This window comes from Pithys albifrons, chromosome 12 (assembly GCF_047495875.1).
Source record: "Pithys albifrons albifrons isolate INPA30051 chromosome 12, PitAlb_v1, whole genome shotgun sequence".
In the NCBI taxonomy this organism is placed as follows: Eukaryota; Metazoa; Chordata; class Aves; order Passeriformes; family Thamnophilidae; genus Pithys; species Pithys albifrons.
The window spans coordinates 9,629,042-9,656,879 of record NC_092469.1 but is presented as its reverse complement, the minus strand read 5'-3'; the positions used below and the strand labels follow the sequence as shown (position 1 = coordinate 9,656,879).

At 38.5% G+C, this 27,838-nt stretch overlaps 1 protein-coding gene across 3 annotated transcripts; it reads right to left on the bottom strand.

The window, feature by feature from the left end:
• Positions 1 to 367: 367 nt before the first annotated feature.
• Positions 368 to 25,985, bottom strand: CYLD (CYLD lysine 63 deubiquitinase). 3 transcript variants are annotated; one of them, XM_071567177.1, is made up of 17 exons: positions 25,835 to 25,985; positions 21,408 to 22,061; positions 20,375 to 20,677; positions 19,404 to 19,509; positions 18,327 to 18,422; positions 17,162 to 17,278; positions 15,291 to 15,670; positions 13,713 to 13,878; positions 12,747 to 12,888; positions 12,078 to 12,200; positions 11,669 to 11,760; positions 10,583 to 10,649; positions 8,672 to 8,804; positions 8,195 to 8,303; positions 7,009 to 7,127; positions 6,216 to 6,432; positions 368 to 4,755 (listed from the first exon to the last, which is right to left on the bottom strand). In XM_071567177.1, exons 2-17 carry the CDS (start codon positions 21,912 to 21,914, stop codon positions 4,571 to 4,573), a joined length of 2,862 nt encoding a protein of 953 aa, XP_071423278.1. In that variant the 5' UTR covers positions 21,915 to 22,061; positions 25,835 to 25,985; the 3' UTR covers positions 368 to 4,570. The 3 variants fall into 3 exon arrangements, with proteins under 3 accessions (XP_071423278.1, XP_071423280.1, XP_071423279.1); XM_071567179.1 differs by having other exon boundaries at positions 20,510 to 20,677; positions 25,835 to 25,984; XM_071567178.1 differs by lacking the exon at positions 25,835 to 25,985 and adding an exon at positions 25,446 to 25,607.
• Positions 25,986 to 27,838: the final 1,853 nt, after the last annotated feature.

Here is a 27,838-nt window from a genome sequence, read left to right as displayed (position 1 = left end):
GGATTCAGCACTGATGAAGCTACAGCATTGTCCCAGGAGGAGCTGCTCACTAGGGTTAGTAAGGTGGTGTATGCATTTAAAAATAAGGCAATTTCCCCTCCCCCGGCAAACTACAGGTAGCTATAGCTATTTTTCAGTGGTTTTCCCTTACAGCATCAGGTACTAACTAATTGGTACTACACAAGTAGTATTCTAAGACCTGATTTGACGCAGTACAATTCCAAAGTTTCCTAGAAATGGCAAAGAGGGACTAACAGAAATGTAAAAACATAAATACTTCTGTAAGTACACAAAACAAGTTAGTTCACTATTCATCCCTTTTCGTGAAACTCCCAAAACTCCAAGCCCCCCAAGAAATCAATAAAGCCATAAGAACAATAATTTTAATTAATATTAATACAGAAAGAGCACAAGGTACATTCCTTTCCAGTAGCAGCTCATTCAGATCTACCATTGGAGAAAAAAAAAAGTTAAGGCTAGTTGAGGGCAACCTGATGCAAGGGTTTGTTTCCCTAATGCCTTCTTCGACACAGCCTTCATAAGTTTAAGAGACTATTTGTGCACAAACCATGGGATGTTTATTTAGCAGAACATCAAGAACAGATAAAAACATGCTTTGTAACAGTGGTAAAAATACACAAAGCTTTCAAGCTGCTTTTTACACCAGTTCAGTTCAAAACCACACCACTCCAGAGTGCAGCACGGTGTGCCCCAGTATGGTATGGAACAGGCCACCGTTAGGGAGCACGGTGAGCATGTTCAGTGGAGTATAAAGTGCACGAGAAGAGTAAGTGCATTGAAATGAACCACTTATGATTAATTGTTGTTACACATAGTAACTGCTTAAAATGGGAATCTCATAGGCTGTTTAGTACAACACAGTACAGTTTTCAAGAGCACAGAGTCAGTATCACAGATATTAGAAAGATCTTTACTGAACACAGATATTTTTTGTATTTTTTCCTTCCAGTTATCTCCCCCACCCAAAGACAAGCATTCTGATGTAACTTATGGTGGGTTTGGTTGGGTGGGGTTTTGATGGGTTTTGTTTGTTTGCTTTAGTAAAGTGTAAGGCATCACCTTTAACTAACCACTTTTTCTCTTTACCCTCTTTGTACAAAATAAGCAAGCATTTAGTGGCACAGTGATTTGTTCCATCTTGAACCCCTAGTTCTAAAAATCTTTAGTAGACCAAACAAGTTGTATAGGGGTGCAGGTTTTCTCCTCTTTCATGAAAGATTATGTACTATGAAACTTTACATTTTTTACAGGCTGTCAGGAACTACTTTGTCTATGTGTTTTCCTACTCACAGGTTAAGGCCATTGTTAGCAGTACTTATAAGCCAAATCATGAAACAATGACTTTAGTGCTATCAATTTTTGGGGACATTCACTATATAAAAACAAAGGGAGAGAGAAGAACTGATTGGGAGTTTTCCAAACACACCAAACAACATAAACGTTGAGTGCTGTCACTTGAATCTTTGGGCATTACATTTACCAGAAGCAGATACTTAAAATGCAGGCTTCAAAATTGCTTACTCAATTCCCCTACAAATACATGCTGAAGGCTAAAAATCCAAACTTTCTTACCCTTGTCTATAAGTTATTTGACAAGTTTCCTTTCACAGTGAAATCATTTTTCTGTCTGAATACTAGTTCCTGAGAAAGGAAATAAATTGGGGTTAGTTTCTATAATATTTCACTTACACTGCCAGATCACCTCACTTCCAGTGCAGTACTTCATACAGCAATGCTTTTTAGATTAAGGAAAGAAAAGACTCAATTGTCAAAACTTTTTTTTACACTATAAAAGATATGGTTGCAAAACTGTTTACTGGTTTGCAATAACCTACAGTACAAAATACAGGTTGTAAAGCACTGTCTGCCTTTCCAAACACAGTATTTGTCACCAAGTGCTAGTAATGAATGTTCCCTACGTGTCCCACAGCAATAGTTCACACATCTTCTCTTCTCTTGCCAGAGGCCAGAAGATTGGAAGGAAGAAACCAAATTTCTGCTAATAGAGTATGTAACTAGAAAAACTGGGATTCCTGGATATTTGTATTTGTAAAAAAAGAGTGGGCATTTTGCTACAAGATTATTCATCTAGAAAACTTTAATATGGCTGCCAATTCCATGTCTCTCCTCTGGCCATAGCAAGTCCAAGGCTCTTCTCCAAGTTCAGGCAGGAAGAGGTAACTATATGTAATGGGGCTGAGGGTGTGGGAAAAATGACACATCAATGGAAGATATATGAAATTACTGCACTGGGAAAAGTAAAAAATAAATCCAGGGCTAGGGAAGAGAAGAATCCAGACATTCAAACTGGTCTCAGGTTTGTACTTATGCCTTCATTTGCCCCTTGTTCAAAGGGGACACTTGTACCTCCTTTCAGGTTAAGAGATACGGTCGAGTTGGGGAAAGGAAGCGATCAAACAGAGGCTCAAACCTTGTAGAGAGCGAGTTGAGGCTGTTGTCTCACTATAGTCTCTTTTGGCAAGATTCCTCAGTCTCTGCTTTGCAAACAGCCCTAAAAACAGCACTGGAGTGACCTGGAGGCAGTGGCCAATCTTTCTCTTCAAAGCACAGCCAAGGGTGGGCTATCACACCTTCTACCTTCTGCTCAGATGACACAGGTGGTCTCTAATTCACATTAATGAACACAAGCTGCCAAGCCAAGGCCTGCTTTCTTTACCTACAAGATGCTCCTATGGCATCTTTGTCAACACATCCAAGCTGCTGTCCCAGAACAGGGTGGGATGTACCAGTGTCCATGGACAATAACCAATCCATTGACAGATGGTTATAGAATCCATCATCTAAAGCTTCATTGAACTTTTCCAGGAGAAAAAGAGGCCAAGAGCCCAGGGTAGTACTTAAACAAAAAGAGAGTTTTGCCAAGGAACACACACCAGGTAAATAAGGCAAGGGAATATGAAAGCCAGGAGACACTTGGAGGAAAAAGCAGTAGTGACACTTCTAATAACTTTGTTGCTCCTGAAAGTGAAAAATTAGAGCACACCATGCAATGGCTAATGGAACAGATCAACGCCCTGAGCACCCATTGCTTTACACAGATTAGTCCTTCAAGCAGTTTTGAAATCTCTCTAGTACTGTTCTGTGTTAGTGTGTCCCAAAGAAAGATTACACATTTTCCAAGAAAAACAAAGTAACAACATTTTCTACAATAAGGGATCAGTCCCCACTGCCTTCAAAACAGAGGCTTTTTCAAAGTGACTTTCCCTCTGTTGTATTTTACCTCCTCTTCTATAGACTTGATCCCCAAAAGGAAGTTTCCATATAAAACACCTTAAGAGTTGAAATGTACATTTCACATATATGCAATTTGTACAACCAGATGGTACTGTATATATATACTTGCATGTTTGCTAGTCAGTGTAGACAGAAATAGCTAAAAGGCAACTAAAACAACAGTATTTCATTGAAAACAGGAACCAACAGACTTCAAAGTACAGTATTTTACATTAATACAGGTTTTGCAGCTTTTCAAGTTAGTTTTTATCAGGTACTTGGTATACAGTAGAACTCTGATCTACCTTGATTTATAGTTTCATCTTTCCAGGCAAAGATTTTTAATAGTCTATTTTTAATATTAGTAATCCTGAAATGAAGAGTCAAATGCATAACATATTCCCAGGCAGTAGCTTAATGTACTGTAGAAAAGTCAGTTCTGTTTACCAAGGACTAGAATCCACTTCAGTAACATTCCCTGAGGCAATCCACTATTTTATTGTTTTGTCCTGGAATCATTTGTGTACAGTTGCTGTTTTGTTCCAGACTGCTTTGTTTCTTTAAAAATAGACACTTAGAAAAAGACATCTGTTAACTTTCATTGCTAATTTTATATTTCAGCAATTGTGCTTCCCCTTCATACCCTCTTCTCCTCATGCTTTTCCCCTCCGAAAATTGAAAGTTAACAATACAGCAAGTCTGTGTGCTTGATTTTCACAAGACAGGAATTCAGATCTTTAAATGAATATTAATTTTTGGAACTGAAAAGAATGTAGTAGGTAACAGAAAATTAATATGCAATGAACAGTCTAAAATTTATCTTTCTAAAACTGCAGTTATAACCTCTTTGGGAGAAGAATCTGTGATACTAAAAAGATCAAGGGCAAGGAGACAGGGTGGGGGTAAAGAAATAAATGAGAATCATCATTCCTGTCCACAGACATGCACTGAGCAAGCACATCCTGTATCCTTACATTCCCAATGGACTAAGGAGACTTCTCCTGATATAACTTCACCTTTGCATCTTAAAAAAGCCTGTATATAATCAATGCACTTAAAGCTTTAAGTTTTATTAACTTAACTTTGTTTATAAAACAAACACACACAAGCACACTTCCTAGAGTGCAAAATGCTTAAATGCTTCAGGTACAGAACTCCATGTATGTGCAGTTTTTGGAACAGTAAATCCTTTTGCTGTCATAGCCAACTTCTTCCATTGCCAGCAACGGTTGCATTGAAACTGACCTAGCAGAGAATGCAGCAAACAACAGGTGGGGACCCCGGACTGTTTCCTCAGTTGTGCAGAGATCCCTGTTCATTTGTACAAACTCATCGTTGGACTTTGATACATGCACATGTAAGCATCACACAGAAGTCTTCGTGCACAACCTTGGATTTTCCTGGAATCCAGGGAGTGTAATTCTTCTAGAGACATCTTCAGGTATTCACCAACTTCTGGACACGGGGTAACTTGTGGAATGTTAAAGCCATTCTGACCTCCTTTTAAGCCATATGGAAAGAAGGAGAAATAGATTAGGATAGCATCTACATATATTTATTCTTTATAATGTACTTTCATTATGACAGCATCACCCGTTCTTGAAAACACCTTCTAAAACCACCTAAATATGACCCTCTGGACTGCTGCAGGGTAAACTGCTATAAAAAAAGTCTATTGTTCAAGAAATCACAATTAGTGTCACAATATCTTGTAGTGTTTACTAACAAACCACACTCACACAAACATCACAAAAAAGTAAGGAGAACTTTGGGTTTTCGTTAACACTAAAAATTCTGTATAACTGTGGGAGAGCAACCTGAATACATAATCCACCTCAAATGCAACCGAGTTTGTTATAACATGACAACTGGTACCAGCTAATGAATTTACAAACCATGTCTGTATCTGACCTGCATGACTAGAGCAGAGTTTGTTCCTGCTCATTTTCCACGTAAAATTGAGCAAATTCAAACAACACAAGAATGGACATCCATCTCATAGTTCCCAGCAGACATTTTTAACTTATGAAGAAAAGCTGAAGAAAAATACTTGTGAATCAAAAAACATCCCTCAAGATCAGGAGGAGATATATCCAGCATCTCACGTGATCTAAATTCCTGAATTAAAGTGGTTCTTTACAGACTTCAGTCATACACATTTCAAACACTCTGAAACAAAGCTTGATTGTTTTCTGGTTGGTATAAGAAAGTGACTTTAATCCTGTAGCAGTTCCGTTTTCAACAGGAGGCAAGATTCTTCTCTCCCTGCCAAATCACACTCTAACAGAGAGGTTCAAGAATTCATCATGCAAAAATTGTTTCACTATGAGACTGACATTTCATCTATTACTGTTTTTCTCAGGCACCAGAATTGAACAGAGTCCTTACTTAAACAGTATCTGTTTAAATAGCAGTATCTAAGAGAACACTTGTTTTACTGACATTTGTATTATTACAGGGTAACAATTTTCCACTGATAACTCTAAAGAGATTCAAAGGAATGGCATAGATGTTGTAATGCGTGACTGTTTCTTTTATTCTAAAGACATCTACAGTAAGTAATTTAAGAAAAAGAAATAAAAATATTTGCATACTGTCTGATAATCATGTACATCCAGTTAAATATAGACTGAAAATACATTTCTGCAGCTGAGTATTTAAAATTAATTCTTTTTGCCAAATTTGCAAAGCATAGGAAAATGTATAAGGAGTCTCGCTAGAAAATGTCTGCAGTTGTTTCTGTACCATCTATTTACTATGATGTCCAATTTAGGTGAAATTCAGATTATGCAAATCAGTAGCTGCCATGAAATCAATGTGCTGAGGTAAGGCTGGGTCAAGATCAGTATCCCAGCATCAAGTTAAATGATGTTAATAGCCCCATAACTTTAAGAAATAGTCACTGAAGTCTAAAATACTTAAAAAAAACTAAGAGAAAATTAACAGAATAAAAGATCTACCATCCCGATCTGCCATGCTGTCGAAGAAAAGCCAGGCAGAGTCGTCCCTCCCATATTTCACAAAAGCTACATAGTGGCTGGTTTCGATGCACAGAACTGCAAACAACTCCATCTTCTGGGAGGGGATGCAGCCGTGCCACCAGTCCCAGTCTGGCAGATCCTTAGGAAGTGACAACGGATTGAATTTATGACTCTGTCTCTTGGGATGAAGATGAACCTACAATTGAAGTGATATTTCAGAAGAGGAAAAACATCTCATAAGATTATTTATTTCAGTGGCAGACAAAGCTAAAAAGAATATTACTGCTGAACAGAAGATTAATGGCATTAGAGAAGGAACTGCAATAACAGTAGCTGACTAAACCTTTCTTCTATTTTTCTCCACCAGTGTAGTTCGATATTGCCCCAAAAATTCAAACCTAAGGTTGGAAGGCAGGTAAGGTTTAATGCAACAGTTTTCTACTACACTCAGACTTGAAAATAAGCCATAATTGACATCTTTATGCAATTACCAAACAGTTCTCAAAACTAAGCACTTCTATGTCATGAATTTATCAACTCTAACAAGGTAGTATGTACAAAAAATTAGGATTTAAAGCAGACAGTTACTACTTCTCCGCTGTGTCCAGTCCTGGGATTTGGCAGTTGCAGGAGTTCCTAATCTGTCACCAAGGGAGACACTTTACTGGGTGGGTGGCAGTTACACTAGTGCTGGTGAAAGGTCTGACTTATGCCTTCCTTTCAATTATTACAGCAGTTAAACCCCCCCAGAATAACAAACACAACTACTTACCTGCGTATTGCACGTTACGCAGAACTGCTTGATTTTCCCAGCAGAAATATCTGTGTCTTCGTAACATTCTCTGCACTCATACATAGCAAGTCCTCCACATATACGGCACTGCCTGGGAGCTACATTGTAAAAAAAGATATTAGTCTCCAATTTGGGGAGGCTTTTTGTGGTTTGTTTTTTTAAGACAAGGAGTATGAAAAGGAAAGAGAAATATTACTTTAAATACAGAAAAACAATCCATTAGAAACAACTAAAACCAGATTGTCAATCAAAGCAGAAATGTATCACTGCATTTATCTTCTTCCCTTTGAGGCAATGTGGAATAAGAGAAAAACATTTAGACTGTTAAGCTGCATGACAGAAGATGATAAAAATCAGGTGCATGAACAAGTAAAAACAGGCTATTGAATCAAGTTCTCTCTCATCATATTGATATGGTCAGCTTAACCCCTATGGCTGTCAACACCAGGGCAGGGGAAAAAAAAAAGCATAAGCTGATGGCCATTATAGTGAAAGAAAAAGCCACAACAATTTCAGAGATTATTATTCTAATGAATTTTAATAATTCTTATCTCAAACATAAAACCATATGTCCTTACTTAGGTAATGCAATGAAAAATTCAGTGGATAACCAGTGTCAGAAATTAAGCAATAGATTTATGGCTAAAAAATGCACTATCACAAAATGCTGCAGGTGCACATACTAATCTCAGGTTCTTTTAAGGTTTGATGATGATCTAATGCCAAAAAGATCAAAAAAACCAGCATAAACTCATGAAACTGCTGAAAACATAGTTAACATTGTAAATACTTGTTACCCAATCTACATGTAGCTTTTAAGATTTCCTACCTGCCATATTAATGAACTGCTTTGCTGCTAGTAACACAATTTTAAAAACACTGTCCTAAGAAGTTCTGTTGTACAAATACTCAAGAGTTAAATAAACATAATCAAGCAAGTTATATTGTAGACATTCTTCCAAATTATTGCTTCTAATTGACATGGGGGAAAAAAAAGTGTTATAGGCAGTAAACTTTCATTTCTCCTCTGCCTGAGCATCTCAGGAAATATTTAATAGAAAAAAACCACAACAAAAAAACCAAACTAGCAGGAGTAGCTACTTTTACTGTGTAAGTCACTTTCAACAGCTCTCTTTCATTACACAATGCAATGGGATATACTTACTGTCTTCAAGTAAGTCTGTTATGTTTAATTCCAAGGATGGAAAAATTTTATTGAACATTTTGAAGTCTTTTCCAAAGCGAGGCATCTGGATAATCAGGCAAGAGGGTGCCTAGGTAAAATGCCAGAATATAATGCAATGAGTTTGAGATAAACAATTGTCAAAATTTAGAGAAATACTTCTGTTAGAAAAGTATTCATGTTATTTAAATTTGCATCCCGTTACCAGAGGTATCTCAAAGTATTAGTCCTTAAAACAGCTTACTGGCAGTAACTAAGAAGTTCTGTTTACCTAAAACACTTTGATTTATTTAGCCAAAGGATACATGTCTTTAAGTCAGCCTTAAAATAGTCTTGTCATGCAGACATCCTGGACCACTGACACAGCATTCCCACTTCCAACATACCCACATGTCCCTCTGCAGGATGGGAAAATATTTAGGTATCATCACTTCTAACAAGGCAAGAGATGTCACCAACCTCTGCAAACTTCAAGTTGCTGTTGATGAATGACCACTCTAGTAATTGCTGAATTGTTGGGACTCCAACTTTCTCATTTTTATCCATAAAAATTTGATAGAAGTAACAGTCTTGTACTTTCTGACCTGCTGATCTAAAAACAGATGTAAAGAAAAAAAAAACAACAACAGATTCTGAAGCTCTACTGTAATAATGACAGTATTTTACTAGAAAAATAAATTCTATGATAAAATAGTTTATGAAACATTCTCTCTACATTGAAATATACTGTGCTTTAGGAAAAAAAAAATCAAACAAAATAAAACAAAACACAACCTCCCCAACAACAAACTGCCTTGGGTGACAGTCAGGTATTAAGGGTGGACTGATTTTAGGAAAACTTAACCAAAAGCAGTGTAAGTTTCAGAGTACCTTTTATAAACATATGCCTGTGAGTGACTGAACTACCAACTAAAGAAACACTTCCTAAGCACATGCATCAAAAACTCCAAGACACTAAAGCAGCTTTCACTGGAAAGGTAAGTAGGAGTTTCAGTAATAAAATATCAAAAGGAATGGCATAATTATCTTCACTATGATGTGTTTAATGAAACATTTCCTTTAAATCAAACAGGTGTTTACACTGCTTCCTGCAGTGGAAGTCTCACATAGTGGCTACTGTTGCTAGACTTGCTATAAAGTTAGCAGAGAGCTGTCCAAAAGGATAATCCAGATCCAAGGGCTGTCCTGCTCTAACTGTAAACTTAAGCAAAGAGAGACAGGTGACCACGTTAACTGCCAGTGCAGGCCATAATATGTGGTCTGGAGAAACTTCTTCCTCGTCAAAAAAAGGGACAAAAATTCCTCACACTAAATACACATCTCCCCACAAATCAATTATCCCCTCCAAAAACAACAACAAAACCACAAGACTATTTTTTTAAGGATAGGGAAAGGGACAAAGGATTAAGCTGGGAATTTAAGTGAGTTTTGAGGTCAGATGTTCAAAACATAGTCAAATACCAATGTTTTCAGATATTTTTGTAATTCAACCTCCTCTGGAAGGACAAGAGAAAGGGTATAGAAGACTATGCTTACATTGAAGAAAGGCATTTTGGTATTATAGAGAAAAAGCATACAGGACTAACTGGCCTCTTAAAGCTAAAGAAAAAAATAGATAGGAGCTGTTTCATCACAGTTCCTGGGATGGAAGTTCCTGCAATGAGGAAAGGACTGAAAAACTATGGAAAATGCATTTTAGCAGTGGTGCTGCCATAGAAGGTAGCAAGGAACCTGAGAATATCAGGTGCCAGCTAACAGTATGACAGCAGCAGGCAACAGGCCCCAGTTTAACTCAGTTACCACAGCTGAACCCTTGCAGTGCAACAGCTGAGACTGAATACATACATAAATGCCAGCATCTGTTATTTTGATAAAGAGAACCAAACTTGATCAACACAGACAATTGAAATATTTTCATTAGCCTAACAGAAGAAATGCAAATCAGTTTCCACAGCTTACACACCGACTCAGCAATCTGTGCAGCTTGTCCCAGAAATGAGCTTTAAGCTGCAGGGCCACATTGAGAATTGCTGGAGGTCCTCTTACAGCAGCCCTTCTCCAGCATAACTAACAGGAAACCAGGAAAGATCTCAAGTAGACAGCACTAAGACACAGGATTTTTGTTCAGTTCTCATGAAACTATGCTCAGGAGCTTGTGCAATAACACCAGTATGGCAAAACCTACCCACCAAAAAAGGTAGGAAATAGTGTCAAAATTGTCAATGTAACTTTACTATATTGAATTGTATTAGCAATTTCAATCACATGTCCAAAGGGCTCTAAGAGTTGTGCCAATTTGAAAGGCAGCAGATAACTTTTTCCTCATCAGCCTCTACAAATGGATGATGTCAGCAAAGAAAAAAGATTCACCTTATTTTCAGCAGTGGTTCAACTCTTAGAATATGGTGAAATAAAATATTCAAAAATTCTTCTGGATCTGGATGGGGGGAGAGAAAAAACAAGTTTTGTTAGTATGTAAAACCAGATATATTATTTAAGACTCATTTATAATGAAGATTTTCAAAATATTCATAGCAAAAAAGGTAATTTTTAGAGCTTTATTAACACCATAAGATTATGACAAACTATGAACATTTTCATGGCAAGCTTCTATTTATTCTTTTAATGTCAAAAGGCCCTAATAAAAGTTACAGATGCAACAGTGTAACAAAGGAAAGATCAAAAAGATGCTCTGTCTTTCAGGGGAATCATTTGGCACCACACAACTTTCCCAGAAGAAATAAAAACTTTCAAAAGAAAAGTGAATATGCAGAGAAGCAGTGAGGAATAGTGACAGTAACACATAAAACCCACTCAGTACTACAGAGTTCACCTAGAGACTGAGTTCTCTAATCATGAAGGCAGCCAACAGCAGCTTCCCAGAGGGCCATTCTTCCCAGCACAGTTTGCAGGTACATTAACTGCAATAAATACTGGTTCCCAGCATTCAGGATTTAAAATAGAGGAAACAGCCAAATAATGCAATGCTAATTAATCATTTTATGCAGCAGAAGACCAAAAAGTTGAGAACTGATTTTTCTAACATGATTTACACATTTTATTTTTTAAAATACTACATAACCACTACTGTAACAATGAAATGTAATAAAAAAGTTTATTCTTCAGGGACCAAAGTGACATTTTGAAAGAGAACAAAGACCCCAGCCTTATCACAGTCTTCTGTCCTAACTGCTAGAAGACATAGGCACAGGAAAGCAAAAAAAGGAATTCAAGCAGTGAAAGACTTTTACAGAAATTGTTCAGCTAGGGTTCCTTACATATGCAAGGAAGCAAGAAAAGACCTTCTACCAGGCAATGGTCACTCAACTATCTCTGGCACAGACTCTAGTGCTACAAAAAACTGCTTGGGTGTTTTGTTCTGGTATAATTACATATCAAGACATATTATATTTTGATTCTTGTAAGTCTCAAAGAAAGGAAAACTTCCCCAGTTACCTTTTTCCTCTGAAGTGAATCCTGATGCAGCCTCAACTTTTTCAAGGATTTTCCTCAGTTTCATTATTTTTGTAGCACATACATATCCATATCTAAGATAAATGGGTTTAATAAGCTATTAGCTAGTTTGTGATCAAGTCAGAGAAGCACAAAAAGAAAAAGCCTTCTTAAATTGTGAAACATAGGTTGTCAAATCCTCCTCTACTTGAGTACAGTATTTCTTCAAAATTACATACTGACTTCTCATATTTGATCTGACTTCCAACTTTCTTAATGCAGCATAAATTTAGTGCAGTGCTCAATGTTCTTTTTATAGACTTTAAGAGCATTTTTAATCATCAGCTTACCAGGATAACTGTTTTCTGATTCTAACATATTAGACTAGAGACCAGTTTGTATCTTTACTTACATTCTCAGAGGATTCACAATTTCTGTCCGCAACAGCTCTTGAGTCTCACTGTAATACTCCACATCATTCATTTCTTTAGGTCTGAGTAACACAGTGTCCAAAACAGAGCTAAAAGAAAACAGGCTACAAAGAAAAATGTAAAAGGAAGGTTGTTTTGACCCTGGAAGATGTGACCATTCAGATACCTGAGCAATATAAGACAAAGCAAGCAAAGCCACAGAAGAATTTAAGAACTAAACAAACTGAAAAGGTGGTAGCTGTGGACAGGGAAGAACAGAGCTGTACTAAACAGAAAACGCCCTTTCTAACCCAGCACCCTTTCTGCAGTGACGTACAGAACCCGGACTCTGCACATAAGCTGTAGAAGGTATTTCCCTCCCTCCACCCCCTGGCCTGTGTTCTCTTTCATCCTTCAACCATTTTCAGGCCAGGGACTCTCTCAGTCAGAACAAGTAGATACATAAGCGCCAGAACAGCTGGGACATGATTAGCACTTGCTTAGACAGCGAATGCTGCAGAACTTGCTCCCACTGGAAGAGCACAGGAAGGTGTCAGACTGCAGCACATGCTGTTGGAAGCTGCACAGTAACACACAGAGAGTCGTCCAAACAAAGAGCACAAGTTCTGCATTTCTAGCACAGGATGCCACTATACAAATGATAAACTTACCAGAATAAGGTGGAGTCTAAGTAACAGGAGTTGTAATGACCCTGGATACCTTTCTTCTTTCCAATCATTGTCTCTAAACCTTCTTTTTCCATTTTTGGAGGAGTGTTTTCTTCTACCACTTCACTTAAGTAACCTCCAAAAGCTGAAATTTTTTTTTCAGAAGACACTTTAAAGCCTCAAATTTTATCCCCCTTGAGATATCCCTATTAAAGTTTTATAGCTAAGTTGCTGCCTTAGTGTAAGCATTCCTTCTCTGGACTAGAATAGCATTTTATTGTAGCTGAGATCAGTGTTCCAGAGAGTGAACAAGGCCTTACATTCCACTGGCAATGCACATTAGAGTGCTTCAGAAAGCCTGCAGCACTGAATTAACATTATCCAGTAGCAATGAAGTTCTCTTTCGTTTCAAATGCCCTGTTCACACTATCTTAGGAGTATCAGACACTCTTCTTTGCTGGTGTCCCAAGCAATACAACTTGACCCAAGAAATATAAAATACTTGAAGTTAGGGAAAAAAAAGTGTTTCACCACCAACTTCCACCATAAAAATACATGCTTTTCTATGTTAATATTTAGAAAATAAATTAATCTGATGCTTTAGATTACAGAAAAATAACTGCCTTTATCTCTGATAATGCAATCAAACATAGCTGGAGTTGCAAATCCCATTTTCAGCAAGACAGCTTTACAACTTCTAAACTAAAAAGCTTACAGCATAAAAAAAATCCCTTAATTTTATGGATTTTCTTTAATATACAAAGATTTTCTTGTTTTAAAGCACAAAAAAGTAATTCCCAGAATCACTGCATTCTGTACAGGCTGATCTTCTATTTATTAGTTTCATTTAAGTAACACCTGTACAGATTTTCAAGTGTTCAATGCAAAGAACTTACTGCAGGAATAAAAGAAACCAAACCCCTGGTCAGTTCCCAGCTGATAAATGAGGAATAAACAAAAGGTCAGTACCTAGAGAGTTGCAGCGTTCAATCTGGTTGGAAACAGGCTGTAGTGAGGCAAACCTGGAATCTGGCCTGCAGCTTTTGAGTTTAACAAAAAGAGCTTTCTTCGGAGCACAAGTGAAGTATCGAGTTCCTTTAAATGTTCCATCTGTACAGCCTGCACATTCATCTTCCTGAAAATTTGAGTGAGAATTCACTGTTTTTCTAATTTCTAGAATTCTGCAGTAAGACATTTGACAAAGCATCTACCCCAAAGTCACCCTTCAGGTACTCTGAAGCATGATAGACAATGTTTCTGCATTTTAGTACGCAAAGCTTTAACTGAAGTGTTGTTTAACTGGATTTACTGAGGAAATTAGAGTTACAGGGTTTTTTTCATCATCCAGGTTTCATCAGAAGCAGCTTGGGGGAGGTTGGAAGGGGAGAGTGGGAATTAAACATAGCTCAGATTCCTTCTGTAGTTAGAAAGAGCACACATGCGCTACTGAGCAACTTTTACAACTCAGTTAAAATCACTAACCATTGGCTAGTCTGAATACTTTCAGTGTGACTGTGACTGCACAAGAAAAATGGCTGCTTTGGAAAACACAAAATGTGCATCAAGGACAGACAACACAAACCAGATGTGAACAATAGTAAGTTACATCTTTGAGAACTTGATTTAAGATAGATTGTCTGCTTACTAATAACTGCTGGCCTTTAATGCAGGAATGCATGAGTGGCACCAAGGTTAACACATAATACCTTAAGGCGCAGTCTCAGAATCCTGTGGCAAACTATGGCTTCCAACTTCACCCAAAACACTCACAAGGATGAGGATTTTTTCTTAACAGCTGGAATTCCAGTCACATTCTCACCTACTTTGCTTGTGTTTTACATAATTGTACACTCTGTTATGTGAAATTTTACTGAACATTATACCAAAATAAAGAACCCCATTTCCTAATTGAGTACACATTAATTTAACTGATAGCCAGTCACAACCTTGGCAGCATCTGCCACATAGGAAACTTCAGTGCAGAACAGCAATTAATGTTTGCACCAACTCTGCTTTTACAAAGGGCCCAGAGGAACACAAAGCACATGGCTGTTAAATCAACAATATCACTACTGTCAATTATCAAAACCAGTCTTACGGCTCTGACAGTCATAACTCTGACTCTGTCTGTTTGCTGATATGTAAAAAACAAACAAAAAAGTGATACTCAATAAAGACTGCTATAGCCAGAGCATTTTATATAAATTTGCATTTCAAAAGACCTTTAAATTTGGTCAGCTTTTTTCAATTACAATCTCCATAATGTAAGCAAATTTCTTCAAAGAAAGTAAGTGATCAGTCCCACAAATTCGATTACACATTGTGACATGAAGACATCTCAGAGCCTGTTTACAGGGTAAGGTTCAGGACAGCCACAAAAGTCAGAGCTCGTTGAAGAATTTACCTCTAAAGACATCACATGGCAACCTGTTCAGGCAAATCGCCCTAGACTAGCTGCTTTAGCAGGAACCAGCACACATATACAGGGCCAGCTCTGAGAAATAAAACTAGTAATTAACATTAATATGAACTATAATTTATATTTACCAGTTCCAGTCCTGCCAATACTTCATTTACTCCAGGGGGCTGGCCAATCCAGCGGATTACTCCATAGAAAGGAGGATTTTCTTTTACTTCAGCCAAGGAACCTGCTTCAAGACCATGAGAGTTCCCAACAGGGCTTGCTGCTGATGGACTGTCCTGGTTAGGTGCAGTATTCACATCCCCCATGACTGACTGAACAGATAAAGAGAGAGGACTGTGTCCAATAGTACCATTTGTACTTGTTGCTTTTGTCAAGCTAAAAGGGAGGGAGTGAAATCTGTTTTCTGTAGACACAGAGTTTGTTAAAGGTGGCTGTAGTGGTGGTGAAGAATGCCCAAATCCAGAAGATGAATCAGTAAGTGATTTTGTAGGGTCTTCAGTAGCTGTTAAAAAAAATCAAAACCAAGATGTTAGTAAGTGTTGGGTTTATTTTCCCCCCGTGTTAAAAAAGAAAAGACTTGGCTACAAACCAATGAAGTGCATCTGCAACCACAAGTGAGCTGACTGTATGGGAAGCACTAACAGCTGGAGAGGGACATTTAGGAAGACATTTGTCACTTGGCAACACTGTAGAGACAGAACTGACTGAGGAGACATTGCTGAAGGCCTACCACTTTTACCACAGCCAACAGAAACAAACACCACAGAGAAAGATGTAACACAGAAACAACAGGAAGGTTTAGACTGAAAACTTTTTTTCAACCTCACGCAAGACTTTTTTCTTTGAACATGAGTTAACAAGCACAAGGACTGTAATGGCAAAACTAGGAAGAGCTCACTGGTCATTGTGACTGAGCAAAGGCCTTGGTTCACAGCTTACAGAGACATGAGTGATTGCTTGCAGACACGATTTGCAAATGAAAAACTGCTTATATACTTGACTCTATCACAATATACTCTGGTTCTAAGACAAGAAATCTATCAGTGTCTACAAAGGACTTAAACATGTCACTACTAGAGCAGTGCCTGATACAAGAGATCACAACTAGATGTAATAGCACAAGTGTTTTGTATCTTCTCTCATCTCTGTACACAGAATATCCTGATGTGGAAAGATCCCTAATACCCAACTGGTATTCACAGAACAAAAGCCTCTTCTTCATCAACTATTCTTCCACATTGTTTTATTATCTGAAGTTAATGTCTAAAAAACTGTTAAAAAAACCATCTGTTACACAACCAAGGACAATTTTAATCCATTTTCTTTTATGGTTAAAGGAATTCTTGTACTAGCATTGCTATAGGTTTCCATTCTAAATTAACATTATTAGTTTAGTCTTTATCCTTTCAGTAACTAGGCCAGCCAGCTACACTTCTCTAAAGTTTACCAGAAAAAAAATTAAGTCTGGAAGCAAATCAACATATATTGATAACTTTACGTAAAAACTCACTGAGAGATTTTACAGAAATAACTTTAAAAAAATACTGAAAAACTATCTAGATTATTTCCCCCCTATTCACTTGCAGACTGCTTAGCAGGCATGGCAAATAGTTCCCTGTAACATTAGCTACAAAGACAGGCAAAACACAATTACTCTGTATACTTGGCTACAAGGAATATCTTCATGTCTTCCATCCAAGCCTCAGCTTTTATTTTGCCTGCAAGACATATGCATTCCCACAGAGCTGCACATGCACTGCCAAGAATGTAATCTCCTACAGGCAGAATAAAACCACAGGTCACACTAAGACACTTTCAAAGGGGTTTCAAGATGCTTTTTATGGTATAGTTTGTCTTCCACTAAGACAACACACTCCAACTGTTTTACATTTAATGTCATATTTGTTTTATTTGAAGAACATAATACACTGTAGTTTTGTTTTGTTTTAACATAAAGAATATGCCTAGATGAAAAACTATCATCTCTCTTTACCTTCATCAATATACCACGGGGGTTTTGTTTTTGTTTGAGGCTGAGAGTCAACTGATGAGCCATTTAATGTGTAGAAGACTTCAGATCTGCTTCTATTTCCAGGTTCAGAGGTAGATCCTGGAACACAACATACTTTAATGCAGAGATTAATCTCTACTTAGGAAAGGTTATTTATGTTCTTATTTCATAGCATGAATTTCTTATTATACTTTCAAAAAGACCCAACAAGGCAGCAAACTCTCCCATCAAGGCTGAATTCTAAGCTTACAACAAAGTAAAAGTTTATACCAAACCAACATAATCCTCCAAGTTGAAATTTCAAGTCAGCAACCTCAAAAAAAGGCAGAAAGTCTCTCTCAAGTGTAAATTTTCATGACTATAAATTGTGGATATAAGAAAATATTTCTGATACAGTGTACAGCAGGTATTTTTTGCTTTTAAAGCACTAAAATTTCACAGTAGGAAAGAGATAACTGATCCAATTTCACACAGCTATAGCTTGTGCCAACATATAACCAGTTACTTTAATGAAGATCATCTCTGCCAGCATCCAATGTCAGGTAGAATGAAAGATTGCAGAATATGCTGTCATTAGTATTTAACTCCTCAAAGTAGCCACTAGTAAACTCAAAAGACACTGAATTTTGATTTCTGCCTTTAAAAAAATGTTTCCCTTTCAGGTTTTTTTTTCCCCTGGGGAGATTTTCAGAGCTGGCCAAAACCAGAGCCAAAGAATTTTATAGTTTGGGAATTCAATTTCAGTTTTGAATCACAGTAAAATTAACATATTCACTATTAAGTAGATCTGCTCCTAGGCAATAGTTTTTAAGTTTTTAGTTCTGAAAAAAAAACCCAAACCAAAACAAAACAGCAAACTATATTTATTAAAAAACCGCAAAGCAATAAACACACACACCACACTTCCAGAAAAGCAGAATGCAGCCCTGAACTGGTGGTACTAGACAACTAGGTAATATGCTCTTGAATTTTGCTAAATCTCAAACTGTGTTTCATGAAAGTGAAGGTATTTTGAGCAATCCAGGGAAATTTAACTTGATATGTAACTGAAATAATAAATTAATAATGAATAAATGATAGAAAAGACAACAAGCAATAAAAATTTGTAATTCTTACATAAGTAAAGAAAATCATGTCCCACACATACCTGTAGCCTTTGGCTTACTATGATTGAACAAGCTTTTGTCACCACCTCTCGAGGTATAGGCAAGCTTGGGAGGTCTCCTGTCCTGTGATACAGTCTCTACAACAGGGTGTATGAAGACAGTATTAGCTTCCCTCTTCTGTATTTTTACTGTTACAGAGAAGTTCCTCTCCAAAGGTAATAACCTAAACATTGTAACTGAGTGGCAAAACCTTGTCTGGCACATAAGCAACATTTTATGTATATAGGATTTGGTTCTATCACAGCAATTACTTTGCACTGAAGTCTACCATTACTTCTTGAACACATCCTTCAATGTATGTGCACATTTCCATTATGGGAAACACCTGAACAAAATTCTAAACTTTTTTCCTACTAACACACGTATAACAAATCCTCTTTTCCCAAAAATGGAGTCCCCATGAATTCTCCAGAGAGGAAAATTCATGCAAAAACATGCATCTTAACTAAACCAGCAAGTAGGATATGAACATAAGAAAACAGTCAAATTGAGGAGCACACACTCATTCGCAACTGCCTACGGACAGAGCCCATACAAAAGTTTATTATAAACTTTTCTTTCCTCAGAAAAGGAATCAGGACAGTAGTTGGTACAAGTTAACACTATTCAGTGAATTACTGCAGTGAATTTTTCCCCAGTCTTGCAATGCATTTTCAAGTATTTACCCACAGTCTGCATACATAATACTATCAACACCCTTCAAGCACAGAAAAAACAGCTTTCTGAGCCAAGATATTTAAATGCCTGGAGTAAATGGAACAACTATCCATACAAAAGATTCCTGCTACAGACACTCACATATTCATGAATATTATACAACTGCATAGTGTTGTAAATACTATACTATTTGACAGGAACTTTGTTCAATATTAGAGCTTTTCCATTGGTGAGACTGTAATGAAAAGGAGGGAAAAACTGAAGAGAATTTTAACACAGAAGGTTAAACTAATTCAAGTGAATTTAGGATATTAATTCTGCAGTATTATTTTAACCACATAACTGTGCCTCGGTAGAAAGGTTACCAAAATCTGCCTTCTGGTTAGGAAAGCTGGGCATACCTGGAATAACATCATTGATATGCAAAAGAAGTGTACTTTCAACACTTGCAAAACTGCACAGCTGTATTCCATTATATCTTCCATCCCAGTTTCCAATCGGATTATCCTAAAAATAGAAAAATATGTTACATATATCCCAAGAGAAGGTTTACATCATGCAGAATACACCCGTCTTTAGAAACACAGAAAGTAAGAAAATGAAAGGTTTGACAACATCTACTTTTTCCTCTAACAAATTTTGTATTTCAAACAGACAAACACTACAGTCTTTAAAGAAAAAAGCAGACTTAAAATCTACTTTTTTGAGAAATATTTCCTACTTTAACAAGTATTATTTATGCATAAACAAGTTAGAGTAACTCCAGTGCATTGTTAGGGAACACCTACTGCAACCAAGATATGGAAGCACCTGACCTACAAAACCAAAACATAATCTTGAACTATCAAAAACTTGAAAGCTGTTCATTTAAAAAAATTCAATTTAGTAAAAATAATTTTATGACATGGTTCACATTTTCTTGAAAAATCAAATTGCGTACTTGAAACTCAATACTTTTAAGGAAAAACAAAGTCAAACAAAAACAGTAACATAAAAAAAAGCTTTCAGAAACAGCTAAAAAAGAAAAAGACATTCAGCCTACTTTTTTAACAGGCAGAACAAAGCCAGTCTCACAAGACAAACACTCAACTTTATGACTTCAAGACTGACACCTAACATGGCAAGTAGCTCAGTGGAGGCTCCTCAGAATAACCAGAGTATTTCTCCTGAACTGTTTAGCATCAAATAGGATGTCATTTACCTGATGACAAGAAAGAATTACCACCAAGGGGTATCTTTGAACATAAGTTTATTTCCCATTTTAGGTTAGCCTCCACTGAAGTAGCTTGTGGATAATGTTTTTCTTCTAATTGCATGTCATTTACTATCTAACACACATGCAGAAGTTATTAAAGTCAAATTATTTTCTTACCATGTCCACTCCAACAACGTATCCTAAACTTTCGTTTCCTGGTAAGACATCACAGAATATAACTGTCCCATACTCTATACTCTCTCCTATCTTCAGAGAAACCCTGGAGTTGATTTCCAGAGGAGGAAGTTCTACCTGCATTGCATCAACTGGAGCTGCATAGTCACTTTCCAGTTCATTGTCATCATCTTCCACCAGCTCCAGTCTGTCCAAAGCAACAAAAACCCCACAATCCTCATCACATCTGAAAAGTTGCTTGCCTTGGTACTGTCCATCAGTGAAGCCCTGACCGCGACCTTCTTCCTAAATGTCAGAGCAGGAAGAAGAGGGGAAAAAAGAAGAGGAAAAAACCACCATGTATTTTGTGCAAAAGCAGACTACTAAAAAAGCAGTAACATAATCCAGTGCTTTGGACAAATTGCACTAAGAATTTGCCTGATGAACTGTCTTTGCATTGAGAGAATTCTGTTGTCAGAATTAGTGGCAAATATACACACTGTCTATCTCAGAGGAATAAAGATGTCAATAGATTAGAGAGTAGCTGCAGGCAGAAGCCTTTTTACTCAGGGAAGCAAGTTTTCTTCAGGTGCAAGTCTTGATTCCATCATCAAATTTTTGACACATCAAGACAAGACTATTTCATACTAGACATAATGCTAATAATTCAAAAATTCTGCTTATATACCAAATAAAGAGAGATGATTTTCAGAAGCACCTGGGCCTGATAGTACTGGAGGTTCTCAGTGGGAGTTGCAAAGTTTGGGAAAAGTTTAAACAGGACTTTGAAAAACATATTCTGCCAGCCCAGGCACCTCATCAAGCTTCACGTAACATGCAGAATACAAGGCTGATGTGATATGGTGTGTTCATGGATATTTAATAAAAAATACTCATGAAAAAACTGAAGGTAACAATTTTTAGAGGTAACTGCGCTTCTAGAAAAGAAATTATTAGGACTTTCTCTTCACACAGAATATTTTTAGCTCATCTTATAAAGCATATATATGGTGCAACCCCCTAGCAAGGAACTTACCAGCAACTCTACTCCGAAGTATATCCCTGTGAGGGACCTTTCTTGCATTAAGGGTCCTCTGAAGCGAACAACTCCCGGAAATTTGTCATCTCCTGATCTCAGCTGCACTCTAACAGGTGAGCCAATATCTATTTGGATGCCTTTAGCTAATCTGCTTTTGCTTTTAAACAGATTATATCTTTCCTCACAGTTAGTAATAGCCAAAAGCAACTCAGCCAGTTTTTCATTTATTTCTATAACATCCTTCTCATCCACAAAGAGGATTGCATGAGGTTGTTCCAGAATCTTTAATCCAATCTGTAGTTTCTTGCCTTTACAAGGAATATTTCTGGAGTGTCCCACAGAAGAACGGTCCTGAAAAAACTGCCCAATGCTGCCTTTGGGCACCTTCAGGAGCTTTTGGGTCTGCTTGTCTATGACACTGCATTCCTGGAGGAGCAAGTAAAAGATCCGCTCTTCCCAATAGGAGGAACTTGCTTTTTCTTGACTCCATAAGCCCGAATTCATTGTGATTCAAACTTTAAAAGCTGCACAGAAGTCTTCAAGAAAAATAAGCCCTTGATCTACACGTAGTCTTTCCAAATTCAACTGGAAGGTCCAATTTTTGTCAACACAATATTCATTTTGCAAAGAAACAAATTCAGAGCAGGAAGCCTAGAATAACAAAAAAATAAAATAAGAAAGAAAAAATTAAATTGAGGAAGTATAGCTAGTTTTAAGTAAAACATAAAAAATTAAATCTGTGACCAGACCCACTTCTCCTACATAGTAACAGTTCAGCAAAATCCAAGACAGTGAGCACAGTCCAGAACAGCCACAGTACTGCTCATCATGGACAGACCCATTTACTCATTTTTACTACATACTATTTCTTTTCCTTCTCTAGTTCCTTGAAGAAAGGAGCTGTGGACAAAGTGCAATGAAATGCAGCAAACATAAAAACACACATAAATGAAAGGAAAAAGAAAACTTAAGTTCTGATGAACAGGAATAAACACCCTTCTCAAATTTACAAACAATATTTTATGGAAACTTCCCTCTACAAAGACCTTTTCCTGTGGTTAGTGACTGCTTTTTTCTGACAAAGTGCACTCCATCTGTCATCCCACATAACATTGTGATTTGGTGAAACAGAAAATTGTGTTGACGAAATAGAGCAGCAGAAAACTGGAAACTTTAGTAACTTGTAACAGCCATTTCTTTAAATAAACAAATGGCCAGTTTCAGTAAGTAATATAAAATATATGAAATCCTAATTGCAACTACATTACAACATGCAAGTCTGAGAAAAAAATAAATACAACACCTTCAGTTAGTAAAATACCCTAGAAGGAAACACCCTAGTTAAACATCATCCTAAGAATTATAGTTCGCAACCAATAAACTAAAAAAGAAGAGTCTGAAAATATTTCATTGAGAATGGTAGCAGATACAAAAGTAAAATATATACACATGTCTACAGTTTTGATCATACTGCATACACAAAGAAAGATCCACAGTACCTTAGCAGGATTTATTCTTCAAAGATGGCAGCAAAGGGCAGTGTACAAGTTAGAAATAAATTCCCACATAAATTTTCCTGTTTGTAATCTGTGATGCTGGTTTGCATCCAGTTAAAGGAGAACCTTGATGATTATTTACAAATTTAACATCAATAAATTAAGCGCAAATAATCTTTGTCCTTGTGCCTAAGTACCATATCCCTCCACAACTTTTCTCTGATGGCATTCAAATAGCACAGAACCTATTTTGCTATTTCTCCTGCTCAGTTTGATCCCAGTTTCAGAAGCTATGGGGAAGCCATGGAATCCAGCAATACTGTAATTATTTTCATAATTTATCTCTTTTTTTTTTTTAAACAAAACTTTGCCCTCCAAAGAAAAGTTGCAAAAACCACAGACAACCTGAAATTTATCCAAAGTCTCATCTTTCAGTCCCCAGGAATTCACACATTTGTGTGCTGCCTCGGGGAGGCTCTTGTGCCACCCAGCCACTCCAACCTGCTTCTCCTCTGCACAGCTGTGCCATGTGGGTGTCAGAGTTACCCTCGTGCTGTGGCACTGCTGTTGCAGCAGCTCACAGGGATGATGGGGTTTAACATTTCTCCACCTGCAAAGTAATTAACATCTGAGGGAGAGAATCTGGACCATTTCAGACTTCACTGAGGGAAACTCTGGAAGATTGTCAATGTATTTTCAAGTAAAAAAATATTTTTTCTTCATTTTCATCTGATACACATAAAGGGGTTTTAATGTTTGTTGATGATTAACAAAGAAGTGGTGTCAGTATTGGATTGAAACAGGAATGCTTTATATGGAAACTGATGAAGAACACAACAGGATTTCCCACCACCACCACATGGAAACAAGGTTAAATGACTGATAGTTTTTATAAGTCTCCTCAGATGTTAAAACAGTTCATCAAAGTTCTGTCTAGTTTTCTCCTCTTACTCTTTCTAGACAGTGGGAAAAAAATAGATCTTGTCTTGCTCTTCATAGTTCCATTTTATGTTCTCAGCTTTCAAAAGCTGATGCACTTCACTTTCTTTTTTGTGAGCCATTCCACAAACTTACTCAACTGCAAAAATATTTCTGACATTACAGAGAAACCTGATCTTTCCTGTTTCATTTACAAATACTTAATTTTAGTAAGTATGCATGTAAATAATATATTAAAAGAGAAGTCCTTTCAAGAGCTTAAAAATACTAACTTTAAAATTTTATTTAAATTATCATTTATCATATCTATTTTTAATAAGTATAGCCTGCTTGCAGGTTCATTGCTGCAACATCCTACAGTCTTCACATATTTAGCAGTACAGAATTCAGTGTGAAAACATGTTAACAGCTGCATTTAGATTATATAACAAGAACTTTATCTGGTGTGTGGTGTGTCTTTCAAAGTCCTAGTCATCCACAGAGATGTTATTAAGCCCACTGAACACAGAACCAAAAGGCTTACCTTTATTAAAAAGTTCATTAACACTATATAATAATTCCTTCTTTAAAAACTTATCTAGGACCACTGTTGCCTGCCAAAAGAAACACACGGTTCTAAAAACCAAATCCCCTTCTTCTAGAATAAAAGTGATAAATTAGTATTTTAGCAGCACAGAAAAGCTTATTAAAAGGATGTTAATCTTTGGCAACATATCAAAAACCTGTTAAACCACTGATTCTAAGATTCTTTGTTACAGCCATTTTCCACAGAGTCGATTATTCTGCTAGCAAAGTAAAACCCTTGCTGAGCAAACAGCCCACATGTATCAGACCAAAATTAACTAGGAGACCTCAGTATTAATTGATTTGGGAACCAAACAAACCACACAAGTCACCGTTACACCGCACAACATCCCAGCAACTACATAACTTTGTGCAAACCAAAGAGTACTTGCTCATCATTTTAAGTGTCAGACCCCGTACAGCTGCATCCTTCTATTCCACCTACTCCCTGAATTGTCTTCAGGCTCAAAGGATTTTGGGGAGAAACAGGTAAAACACAGTCATAACTGCAACATTACAAACTTTGGAACATTTCAAAAATTGCCAGAGGCAGGCCATAATAAAATACCTAACTTCAAAGCTTCTCTAACTTCCTTTTTTATTCTTCTGTCATGAGTCACTGTTGCCACTACAGAGACATCTCTGCATAAAAACAGTTTGCTCTGAAATACAAGAACTCTGTTTCTACCCTGCAGGAGCCTTAGTTGAACTATATAGAGATGTTTGAACCAGCTATCAGGTTTCAGCATGAACCCACGTCTGTAGCTCTGACCCAGAGAACAAAATGAAGACGCTAAAATAAACTGCACAGATGCTAAGAGAACTTTCAGTTTAACACTAAAAATAATTTAAATAGCTGAGATGCAAACTTATGTTTTCCAGCAGTCTAAAAATAACGTAGGAGATGAAGGTAAAACGAGGAGCTAGGAAATATAGTCGCAGCTCAATGTACACAGAATTACGTGGAAAAAATTAGAACCCGGGTTTGCTGGGCACACGCCGGGGCTGCAGAGAGTCCTCCCCGCAGGACAAGCACCTGAAACGCAGACCCGACCGCAGTTCACGTGGGTCCCCCATGGAGAGTTCCGTGGCAAGACACGTTCGTGCGAACCACCCGGCTGAGCTTCGGAGAGGGATCATCCCCCCATTTCTGAGCACCTTCTCCTCTCTCCGGGCGCCTCCCCGCAGGGCAGGGCAGGAAAGTCCCGGAGCACTTCTTGCGCTGCTCGGGGATTAACGCCGAGCTGTGGGAAAGGCCCGGCTGCGTCCCGGCGCAGCTGCCCCGCACGACCCGGAGCGGAGCCCCCTCACCGCCGCGCCGGCCCGGCCCGGCCCCGCCGCAGGGCCCCGGCCCCGGCCGGAGCGCGGCCTAAACGCCCCTCCTCGCCCCTGCCTGGCGGTCTCGCGGCCGCGCTCGCCCCTCACCTGCTCACGGCCGGCCCCGGGCAGGGCGCACCGCCCGCCCGCGCCACCAGCCCGGTACCGGCGCACCCACCCGGCCCGCGCCGCGCTCGCCCATCGCCGCCGCGGCCGCGCAACCGCCCCTGCTGCCCCGGCACACGCCCCCGCAGCAGTTCCCGCATCCAATCACAGCGCGTGGCCGCCACTGCTCCCGGTGCTATTGGTGAGAAACGCCGCCAGTCACGAGGGGATTCGGGGGTTTCCAGCGCACAGGGTTGTACGAGCGGCAGGGGAGGGGCGGGCGGAGAGGGCGGTGGGCGGGGTTCTCCCTTCGGAAGGCGTTGATTGGTCAAGTGGGGCGCGGAGGGCGGGACGTTGAAGGCTACGGCGGGGCTGATTGGCTGAGGCGCGCGTGCCCCTCGGGCGGGGCGGGCGCCCCCGGGGTCGGTGCGTGTCCCGCCCTCCTCTCCATGGCCCGCCTCCAGCTCCGCGACCCGATCGGGAGCCACTTCCCCGGCGCGCAGCACGGAGGGACGGCAGCAAGGGACTCCTCGGAACCTCCCCGCAGCGCGGTGCGGTCACAAACCTCGCCAGGAGCCGAACTACCGACGGAATTAATTAATTGGCCTCCTGTGTGTGCTGGGAAAGAGGGCAGGGGTGGTTCCTTTGGAGGCCTTTGGAAGCCTTTGGAAACGCGCGGAAATTCCAGCGCTCCTGGCGCAGCCGGAGCCTGTTCGTGTCAGGCTTGGTCTGGCTTCGATGTCCAGCTTTGAAATACTTTCGCTCTCAAGCAATGGAAGTGATGCTGCTGAGTATTTGATTTAATAAAAGCCGAATGAAGCTCCTCGATAACCGAACTGCTCTTGATTGTCATCTGAAGGCAGAGCTGTTTTATCCACTTTGCATCGCTGTTGCTTATAGATATTGAGCTCTGCTTAAAAATGAATGAGAATGGACTCTGGACTAGAAGGGAGTTGCTCAATAGGACAGTTCTGTTTACAGACTCCACATATTCAGCATTTCTAGAAAACATTCTTTTAGAGAAAAAAACATTTTAATCATGTAGTATTCTAAACTGATGCTTTAAATCTCACTTTAAAAAAGTATTTCTGAAGTTTTACACTGTTGGAAATGGACTTCCTACAAAGAAGGATCTTTTAAAAAATGCAGTTTGTCATCATGTACCTAAAGTGGTTACAGTAATGTTGGCATACAAATTATCACTTTCCTGGTTTCTTAGCGTCTGTAACATTCCTTTAATACATGTTGTAGTGTAATTTAGTAACATGTGCAGTTCAACATTGCTGAAGGCCGTTCCAGTTAATCATGTTCCCTTATAGCTCTCCAGAGACAGTCAGTAAGCAGATCCAGTGCAGCCCAAAATCAGAACTGGAGTGCCCATTTCTGAGCTCTGAAGCATTTTGTGCCACTCCCAAGGCTTCTGCTAGGGAGATGGCAACAGGGTTTTATGGATGTGGGTATGTGCCACATGGAAAGGACACAGACACCAGCAGGAGTTTACCGGAACCTCCTGAGGAAACAATGAGATTCCATCTATGATACTACTATGGAACAAATGCTCATACTAATTATTCCACTTAGTCACTTACAAGAAAAACTGTATTTCAAAGTCTCATTTAATTCAATAAATATTATTGAAAATATACTGTTTTATGCCTTACTTTATTTTGCAGAAGAGCACACAATAACCCCAAGTCATGCTCTGCTGATCCTCAAGGTGGCTATCTCTGCACAGCTGCTGCAGCCTCCTTTTGTGGAGCTGTTTTTCTGCTACTACAAAATGCATTAGCATGTTCTATAAATCCTCTTATCCCAAATTTCATTATGTTTACATTTTCAATATAAATAAATCACATGGGGGACATGACTATAAGTGTTAGGCAAAGCACACCACAATTACATGTGAGAAGAAAAGGAGACAGACACATAAGCAAAAAATATCAAAATATTTGATAGGAATGACTACATGTAGTGTTCCTAATAACTCACAAGTGAGTATTTTAAAAT